At 44.1% G+C, this 15559-nt stretch overlaps 1 protein-coding gene across 1 annotated transcript; it reads right to left on the bottom strand.

Annotated features, from left to right (window-relative positions):
- Positions 1–10715: 10715 nt before the first annotated feature.
- On the bottom strand, positions 10716–15191 carry GSTK1 (glutathione S-transferase kappa 1). Its single transcript, XM_072777534.1, has 8 exons — positions 15001–15191; positions 14349–14430; positions 14026–14154; positions 13614–13714; positions 13406–13441; positions 11681–11797; positions 11218–11311; positions 10716–10958 (listed from the first exon to the last, which is right to left on the bottom strand). Exons 1-8 carry the CDS (start codon positions 15070–15072, stop codon positions 10909–10911), a joined length of 681 nt encoding a protein of 226 aa, XP_072633635.1. The 5' UTR covers positions 15073–15191; the 3' UTR covers positions 10716–10908.
- Positions 15192–15559: the final 368 nt, after the last annotated feature.

The raw sequence follows: 15559 nt of genomic DNA, 5'->3' as shown, positions 1-15559 counted from the left end.
GGTCACAAGTTTGGGCCCCTTGTTTGGTGTAGAGATTACTTAAAATCTTTTTAAAAAGAAGGATTTGCATCTACAGTTAATATATTAATAGAAGGAAATTGCGAGTGAGTTCTGGATAGGGAGATGGGGCAGGGGCTGTAGGCTGAGAGGCAAGGGAGTCAAAGAAGGGGGCTGAATGTCTATTGTGTGAAAGACACTGCAGTTGGGAGAATGAGATCTTTGTAGCATAAGACTCTTGGTTGCCAGAAGGAACCTACACTAGAGAGACTTGCTAGTTAAGAATCCGTTCCAAGTCAGGAAGGCTGGACTGCTGGCTGGCTGTGCCGTCAATATATTCTCTATCAACAATAATTTTAAATGGATTTTCTAAAAATTCCATTTTTTAAAAAACTGTTACTATTTGAGAAGGATTGAGTGAGTGACTGTGGGAAGGGGCAGAGGGAGGGGGAGAGAGAATCCTCAAGCAGACTCCCTGCTGAGCTTGGAGCCTAATGCAGAGGCTTGATCCTAGACCCTGAGATCAGGACCTAAGCTGAAATCAAGAGTTGGCTACTAAACCCACTGAGCCACCCAGGCATCCCTAAGAAATTCTATTTGTTAAATATAAAATCTTGCAAAGTATTTAAAGATTATAAAGAAAAAAAATCATCCACAATCTTATTATCTTAACATGGCCACTTAAAATTTCTGCACATTTCTTGTAATCTGTCCCCCCCACTGATGGAAGTGCTCTCTGGTTGAAATCAGAGTATATATGCCATTTTGTATTTTTAAAAGATTTTAAACATTGTATCACATATAATACACATTTTGATACGGTCTCTGTTGTGGTAATTTTTAACAGCCACAGAAATACTTTTTTGAATGGATGTATCATAGTTTAACATACTGCTATGTTACTTGGTAGCATTGAATTTATTTTTTCTTTCTTTTTTTTTTGGTCATCAAATGTTTCAAGAGACAGAAAGTAGATTAATGGTTGCCAGGGGCTGGAGAGAGGGAGGCACAGGGAGTAACTGTTAATGGATTTTTTGAGGGGGTAATGAAGATGTTTAAAAATCAGTAGGGGGTGGCTGGATAGTTCAATCAGTTAAGTGTTGGCCTCTTGATTGCAGCTCAGGTCATGATCTCGGAGTCGTGGGATAGAGCCCTGCATCAGGCTCCATATGTAGTCTGCTTGGGATTCTCTTTCTCCCTCTCTCTGCCTCTCCCCCCTCCCCCCCAAATCAGTCAGTCTTTACAACAAATTAGTAGTGATGCTTGCACAACTCTGTGAGTATGCTAAAAAGGACCCACCGAATTTTTCACTTTAAAAGGGCGAATTTATGCCTCCATAACACTGTTTAAAAAATGATGCTACAATGAACCTCTTCTTATGTGTAGTTTTTCCTTCTATTTGGATTATTTCCTCCAGTTGACTTCTAAGAAATGTCATCATTGAGACAAGAAATGTGAAGAAAGCTCCTATTTCTCTGAATACTTGTGGCCACACTTCCCAAAGGTTTTGCTTTCCTTTTTTTCATCAACTTAGTATCCTTAGCAATATATGAATGCTAAAGATACTATTTGTCATTCTGCTTTCTCCTTGCCTGCCTCTACAAACCACTCCGTTAGAGGTGAGATTAGTGCCCTAGGCCAGCCCACTATGCCCATCTCATTTTGGGAAGTGACAGTGAAGGGAAGTGGAAGGTGGGGGGCAGGGTGGGAGGGAGAAGTAGAGATCTTTGACAGACTTCCTGTGAAGGGTAGCTCAACTAACGCACACTTCTCTGTTTCTCCATATTCTTGTGATTTTGTGTTTCTGAATCTGAGTCTGTAGCCAGCATGTGTGGAGTGATTTGTACTGCTCACTATGCTAAATGCTTTACACAAACAGTAATTTAAAATGTCGTAAGAGGGCAGCCCGGGTGGCTCAGCAGTTTAGCGCCGCCTTCAGCCCAGGGCGTGATCCTGGAGACCCGGGATCCAGTCCCATGTCGGGCTCCCTGCATGGAGCCTGCTTCTCCCTCTGCCTGTGTCTCTGCCTCTCTCTCTCTCTCTCTCTCTTTGAGTCTCTCATGAATAAATAAATAAAATCTTTTAAAAAATGTAATAAGTAATTGCTATTATTATATTTCCTAGGTAAGGTGAAAAACTTGAGGAAAATGTAGTCAAAGGTGGGACCAAGATTTGAACCTGTAGTTCCAGTTCAGAAACCTGGCTCTTAAACACTATGCCATCCAACTCTAAGCACTCTTTTTTGGCTGCTTTCATAATGATAATTTAACAAAACACCTATGACATTCTCAGATCATTACTCTGGGGTCTTCCCTGGAAGAGTGGTTAGGTGCTATTTTCTCCATTATTTGGCATCTTAAGAATGAGGCTAGCTTTCAGACAGCAAAGGCAGCTAAAGAGATTTTCAGATTAAATAAGTTTATCAATATATAAGGCAAGAAAGAGAAATTAGAATTGTAGGCTCTGTATCAGGATATTTATCTTTTATGAGCTAATTGAGACTGATTACAAATGTGAGACTTTTACTTGAATAGCTCCAGAAGCCCAATGTGCTGGTGACTTGTTAAAAAAAAAGGGGTGTAGGTGAAGGGAATACACATGTGTGTTTGTGTGTGTAGAAATGATTTGGCCGTATCTGATTTAATCCTTAATAACAATCATGTGGGATAAGTCTGGTTATCATTTTTCTTTTTTTTTTTTAAATTCTTATTTTATTCAATGGTTTATAATCTGTTGCTATCATTCTTTATTGTCCCAGATGTGAACAGTGGGAGTCACTTCAAGTTGGCTCCTGTGCATTTTTTAAAAAGATTTTATTTATTTATTCATGAGAGATACACAGAGAGAGGCAGAGACACAGGCAGAGAGAGAAGCAGGCTCATGCAGGACTCGATACCAGGACCCTGGGATCATGACCTGAGTCGAAGGCAGACCCTCAACCACTGAGCCACCCACGTGCCCCTGGTTATCATTTTTCATGTTACAGAAGAAACCAGCTCAGAAAGTACATGATTTGTTTCATTAGAGTCAAACTCAGAATCTTGCCCTTTTAACTCAGTTGAGAGTGTTTCTCTTTGGGTTTGTTGCCTTACCCACAAACTCTTTCAAGCATGTATGGAAGGTAGATAAATGATTTAATAACATGAAGTACATCAGAAATATCATTGATATTTCTGGGATGGAAATGCTTCCAATAAATGATGAATTCTCAAGTATGTAAGAATAAATGCACATTTTCACTCTCATCAACTAGTTGTAATACTGCACCAAGCTCACTGGGAATGAACCAAGTGAATATGAGGTTCAGGCTGTCCCTCCAGCTCAGCTATTCAGCACTAAGCTACAAAAAGCGATGCTCATATATGAGAATTGAGTGTGGTTGTTGCCCAGGGACAAAAAAAGCATTGTGTTTATGAGCTGTCTACTTATAGCGGCAAAGGAGTCCCACATGAGTGTCCCTAAATAAAAGAAGACAGAGTGGCACTTGGGTTGTGATTAAGCACATATTTTTAGAGGTGTACAGACCAGTTTTTAAATCTCATTCCTACCACTTACTGTGTGACCTGCTGTGAGCTATTTCACCTTTCTGCATGCGTGAAAGTAACTAGAATTAAATATCAGTTAACTTTTTCTCTTTTGAAATAAAATTTGTCTACAGTGAAGTGCAGAGATTTTCAATAGACCGTTCCATAAGTTTCATGAAGACTTGCACTTGTGTAACTCAAAGTCTAATCAAAATACAAAGCATTACTATCATCCAGAAAGTTCCCTCATGCCCTCTCCCTGTCAACCCAAATAGGCAACAATTGTTTTGGTTTCTTTCCATCTTTTATACTCTTGAAAATGGTTTCTATTTTCTGGAACAACGATTAATTTATTTAATGATAACAATCAGTAACCATTTAGTTATCCAACTGATAACCATTTAGTTTCCAGGATTTTGCAATTCCTACATTTTTTTAAAAGGATTTTGTTTATTTATTTGACAGAGCGCACATGCACAGACAGCGGGAGTAGCAGGTAGAAGGAGAGGGAGAAACCACCTCCCCACTGAGCAGGGAGCCCAATGCGGGACTCCATCCCAGGGTCTCGGGATCACAACCTGTGCCAAAGGCAGACACTTAACAGACTGAGTCACCCAGGCACCCTACAATTCTTACATCTCTGTGCATGTTTTTGCTCATATGTATAAATTAGAAAAATTCCTGAAAGTGAAGGTTTTGATAGATATTGCCATTTGCTCTCAAAAGGAGTTATAAAAATTCACTCTAATGCTCACATTGCAAGAATATCTGTCCACACCCTGATCAACAGTGAGTTATCAAACTTGGATTTGATAAATTGTTACTGTTCACTTGCTACACAGGACACTCCAAGGTATATTCGGTAGATCTGAAAGGAATTTTACCCTCAGAGAGTTTACTGTTTATAAGAGGAAAGGCGTGTACATAATTAATTGTAAGACAGGGTACAAAGTGACAAGGAACAAAGTGCTGCTGGGATTCCCAGGAGAGACGTGGTGCTCCAAGGGGTGGGGATCAGAGTGCATCATGGATAAGGATGGGGTTTGTTTATACTCCTTTTACATCTACTCATTATGCATGGAGTAGATAATACTTATATCATTGATTGGTAATTAGTGAATATTTGCTGATGTAATGATTCATGATCTTCTGATCCCTTGATCCTCCCTCAATTACCTCTCCACCTTTCCCAGTCTTTTTGGTCTGGCATCAGCTGGAGCCAGCCATACTCTTGAACTTAGGCTTGGCTGACAGACGAGGGAGTTGGTCTGATCCAAGCCAAGGGTTTCAGTTTTCCCTGGTCCCCTGTGGAGACATTGAAGGTACTCTCTGGGATTAAGGCCATGGGATGAGTGAGGAACAATGGTCTAGTTGGTCACCCAGCCGCCAATACCCTTTCCCTGGCGTCCAAGCAGCTACTTCTTCCTGCTTTTACTTTTGCTTATACCCGGGAATCATAGTCAGATGAAGGACTATAATTCCTCTGAGGAGAACGATGAATGGTGGGCCCTAAGTTCATCTTACAGCTGGATTCCTGCTTTCTTTGTACACCTCCCCAGCGGTATCCTTTCCTCCAGTCCCCATTCAGCTTTTCTATTTAGAGACTTCCTGCATCTCCCCTTGAACTTAGTGATCTCCTCCTTTTGCCACCCACATTGCCTTTTTCCCTTCTCTCACTCACCTTGTGCTCTTTTCTTTGGCCCATTTATTTGATAAGCATTTACTTAGCATGTATAATGTGCTTATAGGAGCAGCTACAGTACATAATTTGTGAGGTCCCATGCAAAATGAAAATGCAGGGCCTCCTAATTGAAATTAAGAAGAATTTCAAGACAAAGTAGAGCATCAAACCAGTTATGAGGCCCTGTATCAGTTCACAGGTTGCCAAGTCTATGAGGCTGACTTTATGTGCACAGTACTGTGGGGACATGCTGAGAATGTATAATATCACAGAATTAAAATCTCAGCACATTAAAAAAAAAAACCCTTGGCTTGGATCAGACCAACTCCCTCGTCTGTCAGCCAAGCCTATGTTCAAGAGTATGGCTGGCTCCAGCTGATGCCAGACCAAAAAGACTGGGAAAGGTGGAGAGGTAATTGAGGGAGGATCAAGGGATCATTTTTTTTTTTTTTTAAAGTAATCTCTACGTCCAACGTGGAGCTCAAACTCCTGACCCTGAAATCAAGAGTTGTATGCTGTACCAACTGAGCCCCCAGTTACCCTCCTCAGGACATTTTCAAGACACTTTTATTATGGAAATATCCCAACACATGTAAAAGAGGAAAGGACAGTATAACAAGCTCTTTGTGTACTCATCACTCAGCTTCAACTATTATGTTTTATCTACTTTTTCCACCTTCCCTGCTTTTTAAAAGGCAGCATGTCACTTCTACCCTAAATGTTTCAGAATGCAGTTCTGACTGATGAGAATTTATCTGTACACAGCCACCCTGCCATTATCACACTTAATGAAATTAATATTAATTCCTTGGGATCACCTAATATTCAATCCATGTTATCTTCCCCCAGTTGTCTCAAAATGTGTTCTTCCAGTTTGTACATTCTTTTAAAATATACTATTGAGGGGGCACCTGGATGACTCAGTCAATAGAGCATGTGATTCTCAGGGTCATTGAGTTTGGGCCCCACATTGGGCATGGAGCCTACTTAAAAAACAAAAAAGGAGTGCCTGTGTGGCTCAGTTAGTTAAGCGTCTGACTCTTGATCTCTGCTCAGGTCTTGATCTCAGGGTCCTGAGTTTGAGCTCTGCATTGGGATCCACACTGGGTGCGGATCCTACTTATAAACAATTAAAGACAAATTTAATTAATTGTTTATGGGCAATATGGACATTTCAAAAACAGTCTAGTTAGGAAATGGGCAAAAGGCATGAACAGATATTTCATTGAAGAGGATGTATAGATGGCAAAGAAGCACACAAAAAGCTGTTCATTAGCCCTTAGGGAAATGCAAATTAAAATCACGATGAGATAGCACGACACACCTATCAGAATGGCTAAAATTTAAAAAAATAAAAGAGGAATAACACCAAATGCTGGTGAGGAGGCAGAAAAACTGGATCGCTCATGCACTTCTGGTGGGAAGGTTAAGATGGTTTGGCCACTCAGGAAAACCGTACTGGTTTTCTAATACAACTAAACATCTACTTGCCATATGATCCAGCAGTTGTACTCCTGGACATTTACCCCCCAAAATGAAAATTTGTATGCATCCGAAAACCTGTACAAGAATATTCACAGCAGGTTTGTTTGTAATAGCCCCAAACTGGAAACAACCTAAGTGTCCTTCAACAGGTTAAACAAACCGTGGCATATCCCTACCATGGAATACTACTCAGTAATAAAAAGGACAAACCACTGAGACACACAACACCTTGTGAGGGTTTCAAGGGAATTTGCTGAGTGAAAATAAATCTGATTCCATTTAGATAGCACTCTTGAAATGACAAAACTATATGAAGAACAGATTAGTCATTGCCAGGACTTAGGGAAGTGGGGAGGGCAGAAGGTGGCTGAAACAGAACATGAGGACCCCTTATGCTAGAAATGTTTTGTATCTTGACTGATGGTGGCCACACATACAGTTCAATTGTTTAGAACTAAATACAGACACACAAATGAGTGCATGAAAAACCAGTGGAATCTGAATAGGGTTGATGGACTGCATCAACTTCAATTCCCTGCTTGTGTCATAGTGCTGTAGTTATGCAATATGTTACCATTGGGGAAACTAGATGCAGGGTATATTGAGTCCCTCTGAATTCTGACATTCGTGGGTTAAAAAATATGGACTTTTCTGGTTGCACACACAAAAAACCAGAGAGTAGGCATGGAAATGACAAAGGGGAGACTTTTCACTTGATAGTTTGCTGGGTTTTTTTTCTTTTTGTTTTACCACATTCCTGTGATGCTTTTTTGTTGTTAATTAGTACTCGTGTTTTAGGTCTGTAAAAAAAAAATATAATTCTAGAAATTTTACTTAAGAAGTTTGTTTTAGAAGCACGTTATTTGGTAAACTTGGAATTTGAATTATAGTGCAAGAAATAAACCAATTTCTTTCTGGAACTGAACTCCAAGTATTGACATAACTGCAAATTTTTCATTACATTGCAACTGTTGAGCAGAAGGGGAGGAGAGGGAGAAACTAATAATAAGTGTGAAACTCTTTGGGTTAAAAGAAGTGTTTATTTAAAAATCACAGCTGCATTTGGGGACTTCCCCCTTTCTTATTATGATGGTTAATTTCATGTCAACTTGACTGAGCTAAGGAACACCCAGAGAGCTGACAAAACATTTCTGGATGTGTCTGTGAGGGTGGTTTCCAGAAGAGTAAAGAAGGTGGCCCTCACTAGTGTGGGAGGACATCATCCAATCTATGAGGGCCTGAATGGAACCAAAGAAGTGAAGGAAGGGCAAACTTGGCTCTCTCTGCTTGAACTGAGACATCCATGTTCTGTTGCCCTCAGACACAGGTACTCCTGGTCCTCAGACTTTTGGATTCTGGGTTGGAACTGCACCACTAGCCCACTTTCCTGGGCCTCCAGTTTGCAGACGGCAGATTGTGGGACTTCTCCACCTCCATAATCATGTGAGCTAATCCCTGATAATAGATCTCTTTTTGTATATATCTATAAATACACTCTTGTTTGTTTCTTTGGAGAACCTTGACTATTGGATTCTCTTTGGCAGAAGTTCAGACATCATAATCTAGATCGTGTTTGTAAGGTTTAGTCTAGAAATTGTCTCACTCCTCCAGAATTAAATTTGCCATCAGATTAGGAAAGGAGGATGTTAGACTCTTTGAAGGAAGACTGGGCAGAGCTAGGAAATAGACATCTACAATACAACATTATGTCACATTAGCGTGGCATAGGATTTAGGATTAAGGTAAGCAGCCAATAATGTTTCAAAAACAATGGGAAGGGGATGCCCGGGTGGCTCAGGGGTTGAGTGTCCGCCTTTGGCTCAGGGTGTGATCCCGAGGTCCCGAGATCGAGTCCCGCATTGGGCTCCCTGCATGGAATCTGCTTCTCCCTCTGCCTGTGTCTCTGTCTCTCTGTCCGAGTGTTTCATGGATAAACAAAAATAATAAAAAGCTCTTAAAAAATGGGAAGGATGCACAATTGTGCCCTAATACGAATCTACAAATTGTTTTATTTTCTCATTTAAATAATTTTTTTTTTGTCAGAATAAATGCTCATTTCAAAAAGTACACAAGGGAAATGGAAACATCTTGGCATATTTTATTCCAGGATTAATAAATTAATGTCCTCTGTAATGAGTTTTTATACATCAAGATATAAATGAGATTGTACTATATATAGTTTCATTTTTTTTCTGACTAATATTATTATATCTTAAGCATTTCTGCCTGGGTGGTACAGTCGGTTGAGGGTCCGACTCTTGGTTTCGGCTTGGTTCATGATCTCAGGGTCATGAGATCAAGCCCCTTGTGTTGGGCTCCCCACTTGGTGAGGAGTCTGCTCGGTGAGGATTCTTTCTCTGCCTCTCTTGCTTGTGCTTTCTCCTCTAATAAATAAATAAGTAAATCTTTTATATATATAGATAATTCTTCTATTATATTACTATACATATATAAAAATTTTGATGGCTATGAAACATTACATCCTGGATGTACCATAACTTATTCAAGTATCCCCCTATTGTTACATATGTAAGTTAGATGATATCACAAATAATACTGAGAAGGCATCTTTTAAAGATTTTTTTTTATTTTATTTATTTATGATAGTCACATAGAGAGAGAGAGAGAGGCAGAGACACAGGCAGAGGGAGAAGCAGGCTCCATGCACCGGGAGCCCGACGTGGGATTCGATCCCGGGTCTCCAGGATCGCGCCCTGGGCCAAAGGCAGGCGCCAAACCGCTGCGCCACCCAGGGATCCCATGAGAAGGCATCTTTATTCATAAAACTTTGCCTTCACCACCGTGCTCTCAGCATATATGAGAATTTCTATATACTTGAATATATAACTTGAATATATGAGAAGTAACATTTTAATTTGCTCTTATGTAAACTATTAGACATGTTCCCATATATTTTTAAAAAGATTTTATTTATTTATTCATGAGAGACACAGAGAAAGGTAGAGACATAGGCAGAGGCAGAAGCATGCTTCCTGTGGGGAGCCTGACGTGAGACTCGATTCCAGGACCCCGGGTTCACGACCTGAGCCAAAGGCAGACATTCAACCACTGAGCCACCCAGGTGCCCCCATTTTCCTGTATTTTAAATTCAGATTAGCTACACATCATGAAATCTTCTTTGAAAGAGGGAGTATTTGGTTATGTACTTCTGGCATTAGTTAGCAGATAAGCCTAGTAGGGATGACTGGAAACCCTGGAGTATGCTGGAATGATGGGTGGGGAGAGGAGGAAAACAGCGAGTGATGGAGGGGAAATGGGGGCAAAGAGCTGAGATCGGAAAGAGCTGGGGCAGGGAGGCAGGGGAGGGCCTCAAGGAATCCTCTTTTAACACCTCTGGAGCCACTGAACCATCAAAGGATACACAACTGCTTCCCAACAGATGTCAAAGTATGGTTTCTGTTTCTGGACAAAGAGTATCCTCAAAGAAGTCCAAAGACTACTAAGACACAAGTTTTCTGATTATTGCACAGCGGGCACATACACAGTAGAGCCTTTAGATAAATAATTGCAGGAGTGGGAAAGCTGTAGGTTTGTGTGGAAAGGAACAGGGGTTATACTAGGCTGGAGAGAGAGGCCCTGGGTTTTTTTTTTTTTTTTTTTTTTTTTCAGGATCTGCTTTGTAATTAAAGGGAGAGAACCATGCAGATGAGCAACTTCCCAGCCCTTGGCAACTCTAGCCTGTCTCCCTGTGTTGCCACCTTGCCCTGGTTCTGCTAGTCAGTATAGTTGGAGGTGGTTCAAATATCTGGGCAGAACCTCAGCCAAGCTCTGGCTACCTTTGATCCCAGCCCCATATCAGTAACCATGGCTGAGGTGCCAAACTGGTTAGTTGCAAAATCCATCTGATTCAGTTTTCCATCCCTGAAGAGGGGTTCTTTCCTGCTCCCTCCATAAAGCTGCCCTGAAGTGGGCAGCGTGGCACATGGTATGGAAGGAGGTATTTGCAAACAACCTAGAGTAGACAGGTGACTGCAGAGATAGCACACAAACACCAGGGAGGACACAGACCCAGAAATATTATGTTTATTCTGAGGAAGAGCAGAATTTGGGGCACCAGGAAGCCCCCTACATGGCATCTCTCGGGGCCACAGAGGATCCTCTATCAGAGAAATCAGGCCCCAAGAGATGTGTCACAACGGTGGAAGAAGGGTAAGCAGCAGATGGTCTGCTTTCATCCCTATAGGCTTTCCCTGGCTATCCTTAAAGTTTGGGATTTATAGCTGGAGGCACCGGGCCCATCCACTTCTCTCCTAGATGGAAAAAATTACATGTCAGAGGCTGACCCCACAAGCCCCCAGGGGTTTTCTAGGAAGAGCTCTGCTTGGTTCCCTTCTTTTCTATGGGGGTGAAACTGGCCTCTCCCCATTCAGCCCCCAGGAACCTCTGTGTATGAGGCTCCATTACTGGAAATGCATAGAACATGTTTTGTTCTGGATCTGTCCTTCGGTCAACTGATAAATGGGGATGGGGCTAGGGTCAAGGGCAGCTCACCATGAACCTGTGGCTTACCCAGCAGGTGTGCCAGCAACTCCATCCGATCAGAGCCAAATAGCATGTGGGTTTGGCCATCCAGATGGGCCACAGTGACTGGCAGCCCAAAGGCCTGGAGAAAGCAGTTAGAATGTAGGGAGTAAGGTGATAGAGCAGTTATTTATTAGTCTGGGACTGAAGGCTAAGAGTCAATACTTGTCTGAGGTCATAGAAGCAGAGCAGCCTAAGAGGGGTCTGCTAAGAGCCTCCACAGCTCTAGAGAGTTTTCTAACTCTCAGATACGTGTCTTTCCTTGTCACCATCTGGCTCCCTTCTTCCTTTCCTTGGACTCTGGGATAGGAAGGGAGAGGATGAGGGTTGTCTGGGACAACTGGGTGGACTCACGTTGGGAGCAACATTTAGAACAGGAGCATGGGGACCCAGTAGATTCTCAGCCTATCTTCAGCAGTGGGGTTGGAGACCCACAGCAAGAGTTGCTTACCCCATATTTGCAGGCTGCCTCAGTGTTCTCCTTGAGCTTGTTTTTCACCTTTGGTGTTACAATCTTTTCCAGAAGTCCCTGGGCTTGTTCTGTAGACATGCCAGCCTTCTCTGCAGCCTGAGGGGGGATACGGAAGGGAACACAGCTTTGTCTGCTTTAGTGGGGGTAGGGATCTCAGGAGAAACTCTAGTCTTTCTTCTCTGCTCCCATTTTCCTAGTAAGGCCTTAACCCACCCACAAAGGTCTATCTTTGCTAAGAAGGGCTGTTTTTTTCCCCCCTTCAAAAATCTTGTGATTGGTGGAAAGAACAAGTGCAAAACTTTAAAGCCAGTGGGCATCTTAGAAACCAGCTTTCCCACCTTTTTATTAACTAGGAAGGGGACTGCTGTCCATGACTTGGTTAGCATCATAGAACTCATTAGTGGCAGAGCCAATGTTAGAATCCAAGTCCCCTGACATTAAGTCTGGGCTCTTGCCTTTCTACTTCTCAGAGTTCCTGAGTATCTTGTGCTCTTTTGAATCAAGGGCTGGGCTATAATTCTCGTATCATTTCCTGAGGACTTTTGAGCAGGGCACAGGGATATAGCTAGCTGCCTGTGGGGCCTCACAAGAATAAAAGTTTCAGTTTGGGGTGTGTTGGTATCATTTGGGACTAGTGGTTCTCAATTTTGGCTGAATACTAGAATCTCCTGAGGGAGCTTTAAAAATCCCACACAGGTCATCCCCTGGAACAATTACAACAGAATTTTTGACAGGCAGTGCCCAGGTGTTCCAGGTGATAAAATATACAGCCAAGGTTGAGAACCAGTGCAACCTGACCTCAAGCTGGAGAGGCAAACATGAAGTCATGCAGAGCATTCTGCTGTGACACGGTCTTTGACTTGGCTTCATGAGAGAGAATTGTGTCCTAGACCAAATGTTCAACAGAGGATCAGTTAGGTAAACAAAAGTAGGCCCACTGAGAATGGTACTTTCAAAGAGTTTACAACTGTATGGAAAATGATTGTTAGTTAATAAGTGCAAAGGCAAGCCTATGCAAATACTTTGCAGGAATAAAAACACTGGAGGAACGTATTGGTCATTCTTTGTGATCTGCTATCTTATGTATTAAATTTGAATATGCCTCAACTATGTTTTGTAAACTGGAGGGAAAATATTGTTTTGAATTTCCTGATTTAACCTCAAGAAAAATTTACTTTTTATACCTTTATCTATGGTTGGCACACATTTCAATGTTTTGAGCTTTTTCATTTGTTTCCACTCTGGCTTCTGTATCATTCTGGCTTGAGTTATCTCTCTCTCTCTCTTTTTTTTTTCTTTTTAAAGCTTGTCTGTAAAGTCTCCTGCTTTCTACTCTGGATATATCGGTGAGGTCTGTGACTGGGGCCACTGCTTCATCCTTCCCCATTCTGGGGGTGCCAACATTTAACATCTCTCTCCCACTGACTTCTTTCATGAAATAAAATCTACCCATGTAGAGTTCTGCACTTCCCTTTCAACCGCAAGATAATCTTTTTTTTTTTTTTTTTTGGACACAAGATAATCTTTGAAAGTCCTCTGAATTCCAACCTTTCAGTAATTTGGCCCCTCAAACACAGCATCCTTTCTTCCCAAATAACTATCACCTCTTCCACCTAATATGAAAACTGTGTCTTCTCTGCTCCTGAACACCAGCTGTTCTCAGCTTCCCTATGAGAGGACCGGGGACAGAGCCAGGACACTCACAGCTAAGATGCTCTGAGGTTCTGTGATGTCTTCATCCTGAGAAGAAGAGAACACTCAGTAGGAAAGGGGTGATGAGGTGTGAGATGGGGGAGGGAGGATGGTAGGGCAGTGAACAACAGGGGAAGGTAGGACCAAGACTCTGGGTCGTAGGGGATGGTCCTCCCATTATCCAGGGTCTCCCAAGTAGTTCCCAGAGCTATGTCCTTACCCGTGACCAGACACGCATCCATAGTTCCCTGGACACTTTCTCTAACATCTCTGGGTGTTCCATGTTCACAGCAGTGAGGAATCTCATGGCTGATAAACTTCCTGTGGGGCAGAGGTACTCAGAGGCAGTGCTTTTCTAGTTTGTCTCCAAAGGAGGACTGGCTCTTTCCTGCTTCTCACTTCCCCCGAACTCAACTGCCCTCAGTCTCCTACCCAAATTTTCTCATAGCCGGTTTGTCCTGCTCTTTGTCCCCTTAGGTCCCCACAAGCTTCTGCTCACTCAGTGCTGACCTGTGTTTTCCCAACCTTTGTTCCATTTCATGGAACTAGTTGCCAGTCCCAACCTCCTGGCACTATGATTTGCAGCTTTGCTGCCTTCCACTTAATAACCCCATCTGTATCTCACTCTTTACCTTTTTCAAGGATCACAGAGAAGAAATCCTTGGGGAACTGCATGGGAACCTGGACATGCTGTCCTAGGAGTCTAATGTCATTTATCAGGTATTGGGCTTTGCGGGGAAGCAGAGCTGGCGGCTGGTTTCCTGTAAGTGGAAATTTGGGCACACTCGTGAAAGACTACTGAAGAGTCCCAGGCTTGAGGTGACCCTTACCCGGTTTTCAGGAGAGTGCAAATTACTAGTTGTCCATGCCAACATAAAGACCCAGTTGGGAGCAGCCACCCTCCCTCCGCACCCCCCCCCCCAAATCCCTGTCCCAACTGCCGCTGCCTTCACACCGCTGTCTTTCATGATCCCTGCAATGAGGCTGGGGCGCAACTGCAGGTTGATGTTCCAGATGTTCTTGTACCGGCACAGGACCTGCAGGAGCAGAGGTAGAGATGGGGAACCAGTGTGTAAGATGGACAGACTGAAAGTGGCTGATGGAGAAGGCAGGCTGTTAATGGCAACTGATTAGCTGGAGGCTCTGAGTGCAGAAGAGTAAGGGTTGTGCGGGCACCCTAAACTATTTGGTTTTAAATGGCAAATGTCTCCACTCCCAGAAATGATCCCATGAACTTTGCTCTGTCCCAAGAAATCGATCCCAGGATCTTTGCTCAGTAGGCGGCTTCATCCTGTTGTGCACTCCACTCCCCAGAAACTAACGTCGCAGGGCTGAGAGGTGGCTGTGCCACGGATGTCTCCTTGGTTGTCCGGAGTTACCCGTGTTCTTCCAGACCACTGTGGGAAGCCACTGCCTTAGGATGAAACGGCTGGACCTGGAGCCAGCGACCGTATCGCATTTAGACACACAAAGTAACCTTCACCCCTAGCTTTGCACCGCGCGTCCTGAGGCCCGTCGGGCAGCGCCAGGAATTTCTCCGCGCCCCGCTCCCGCCCTTCCCTCCGCCCTCGCCCCCACGCGCCGGCCGGGCGGGCCCCCGGAGTCACCTCGAAGCCCAGCCAGGAGTAGGGGGACAGTACGTCGTAGAAGAGCTCCAGGGTCCGCGGCAGGGGCCCCATGCTGCAGCCGTCCCCGCTCTGGCTCCGGCTCCCGCCCCAGGGGGGCAACGATCCCGCCCGCTTCCCGGCCTGCCCGGGAGGACCGCCCCGGAGGACCGCCCCCGAGGACCGCCCCCGCCCCCGCCCCCGCCGCGCAGCCGCGCAGCCGCGCAGCCGCGCCGGGAGGGCCGCCCCCGGCCGAGTGTGGCTAAAGGCCTCGGCGGGCGGGCGGGCCGGAGGGGGCCGGGGGCCTCGGAGCGTCCCCGGGCCCCGAGCGCCGTCTCCCTCCCGCCTCGCCCGCAGCTGTGCTCCGTGGGCCGGCCTCGCGGGCCTCGGTTGCTTCCTCTTCTCGCTTAAGAGTGGGCCTACGTGGTGGTAACCCCTAGGTCGCACGGCCTAGAGCCTTGTGACAGTGGCTTGTGTAGCTGATCGATGTGAGTTATTAGCGTGACTTGGCGGTTGCAGGAACTTTCTAGGGCCGGAGCAGAGTAAGAAGTGTCCAAGTTAC

The sequence above is a fragment of the Canis lupus genome, chromosome 15 (genome assembly GCF_048164855.1).
Source record: "Canis lupus baileyi chromosome 15, mCanLup2.hap1, whole genome shotgun sequence".
Classification (NCBI taxonomy): Eukaryota; Metazoa; Chordata; class Mammalia; order Carnivora; family Canidae; genus Canis; species Canis lupus.
This window is presented reverse-complemented; position numbering and strand designations above follow the sequence as displayed.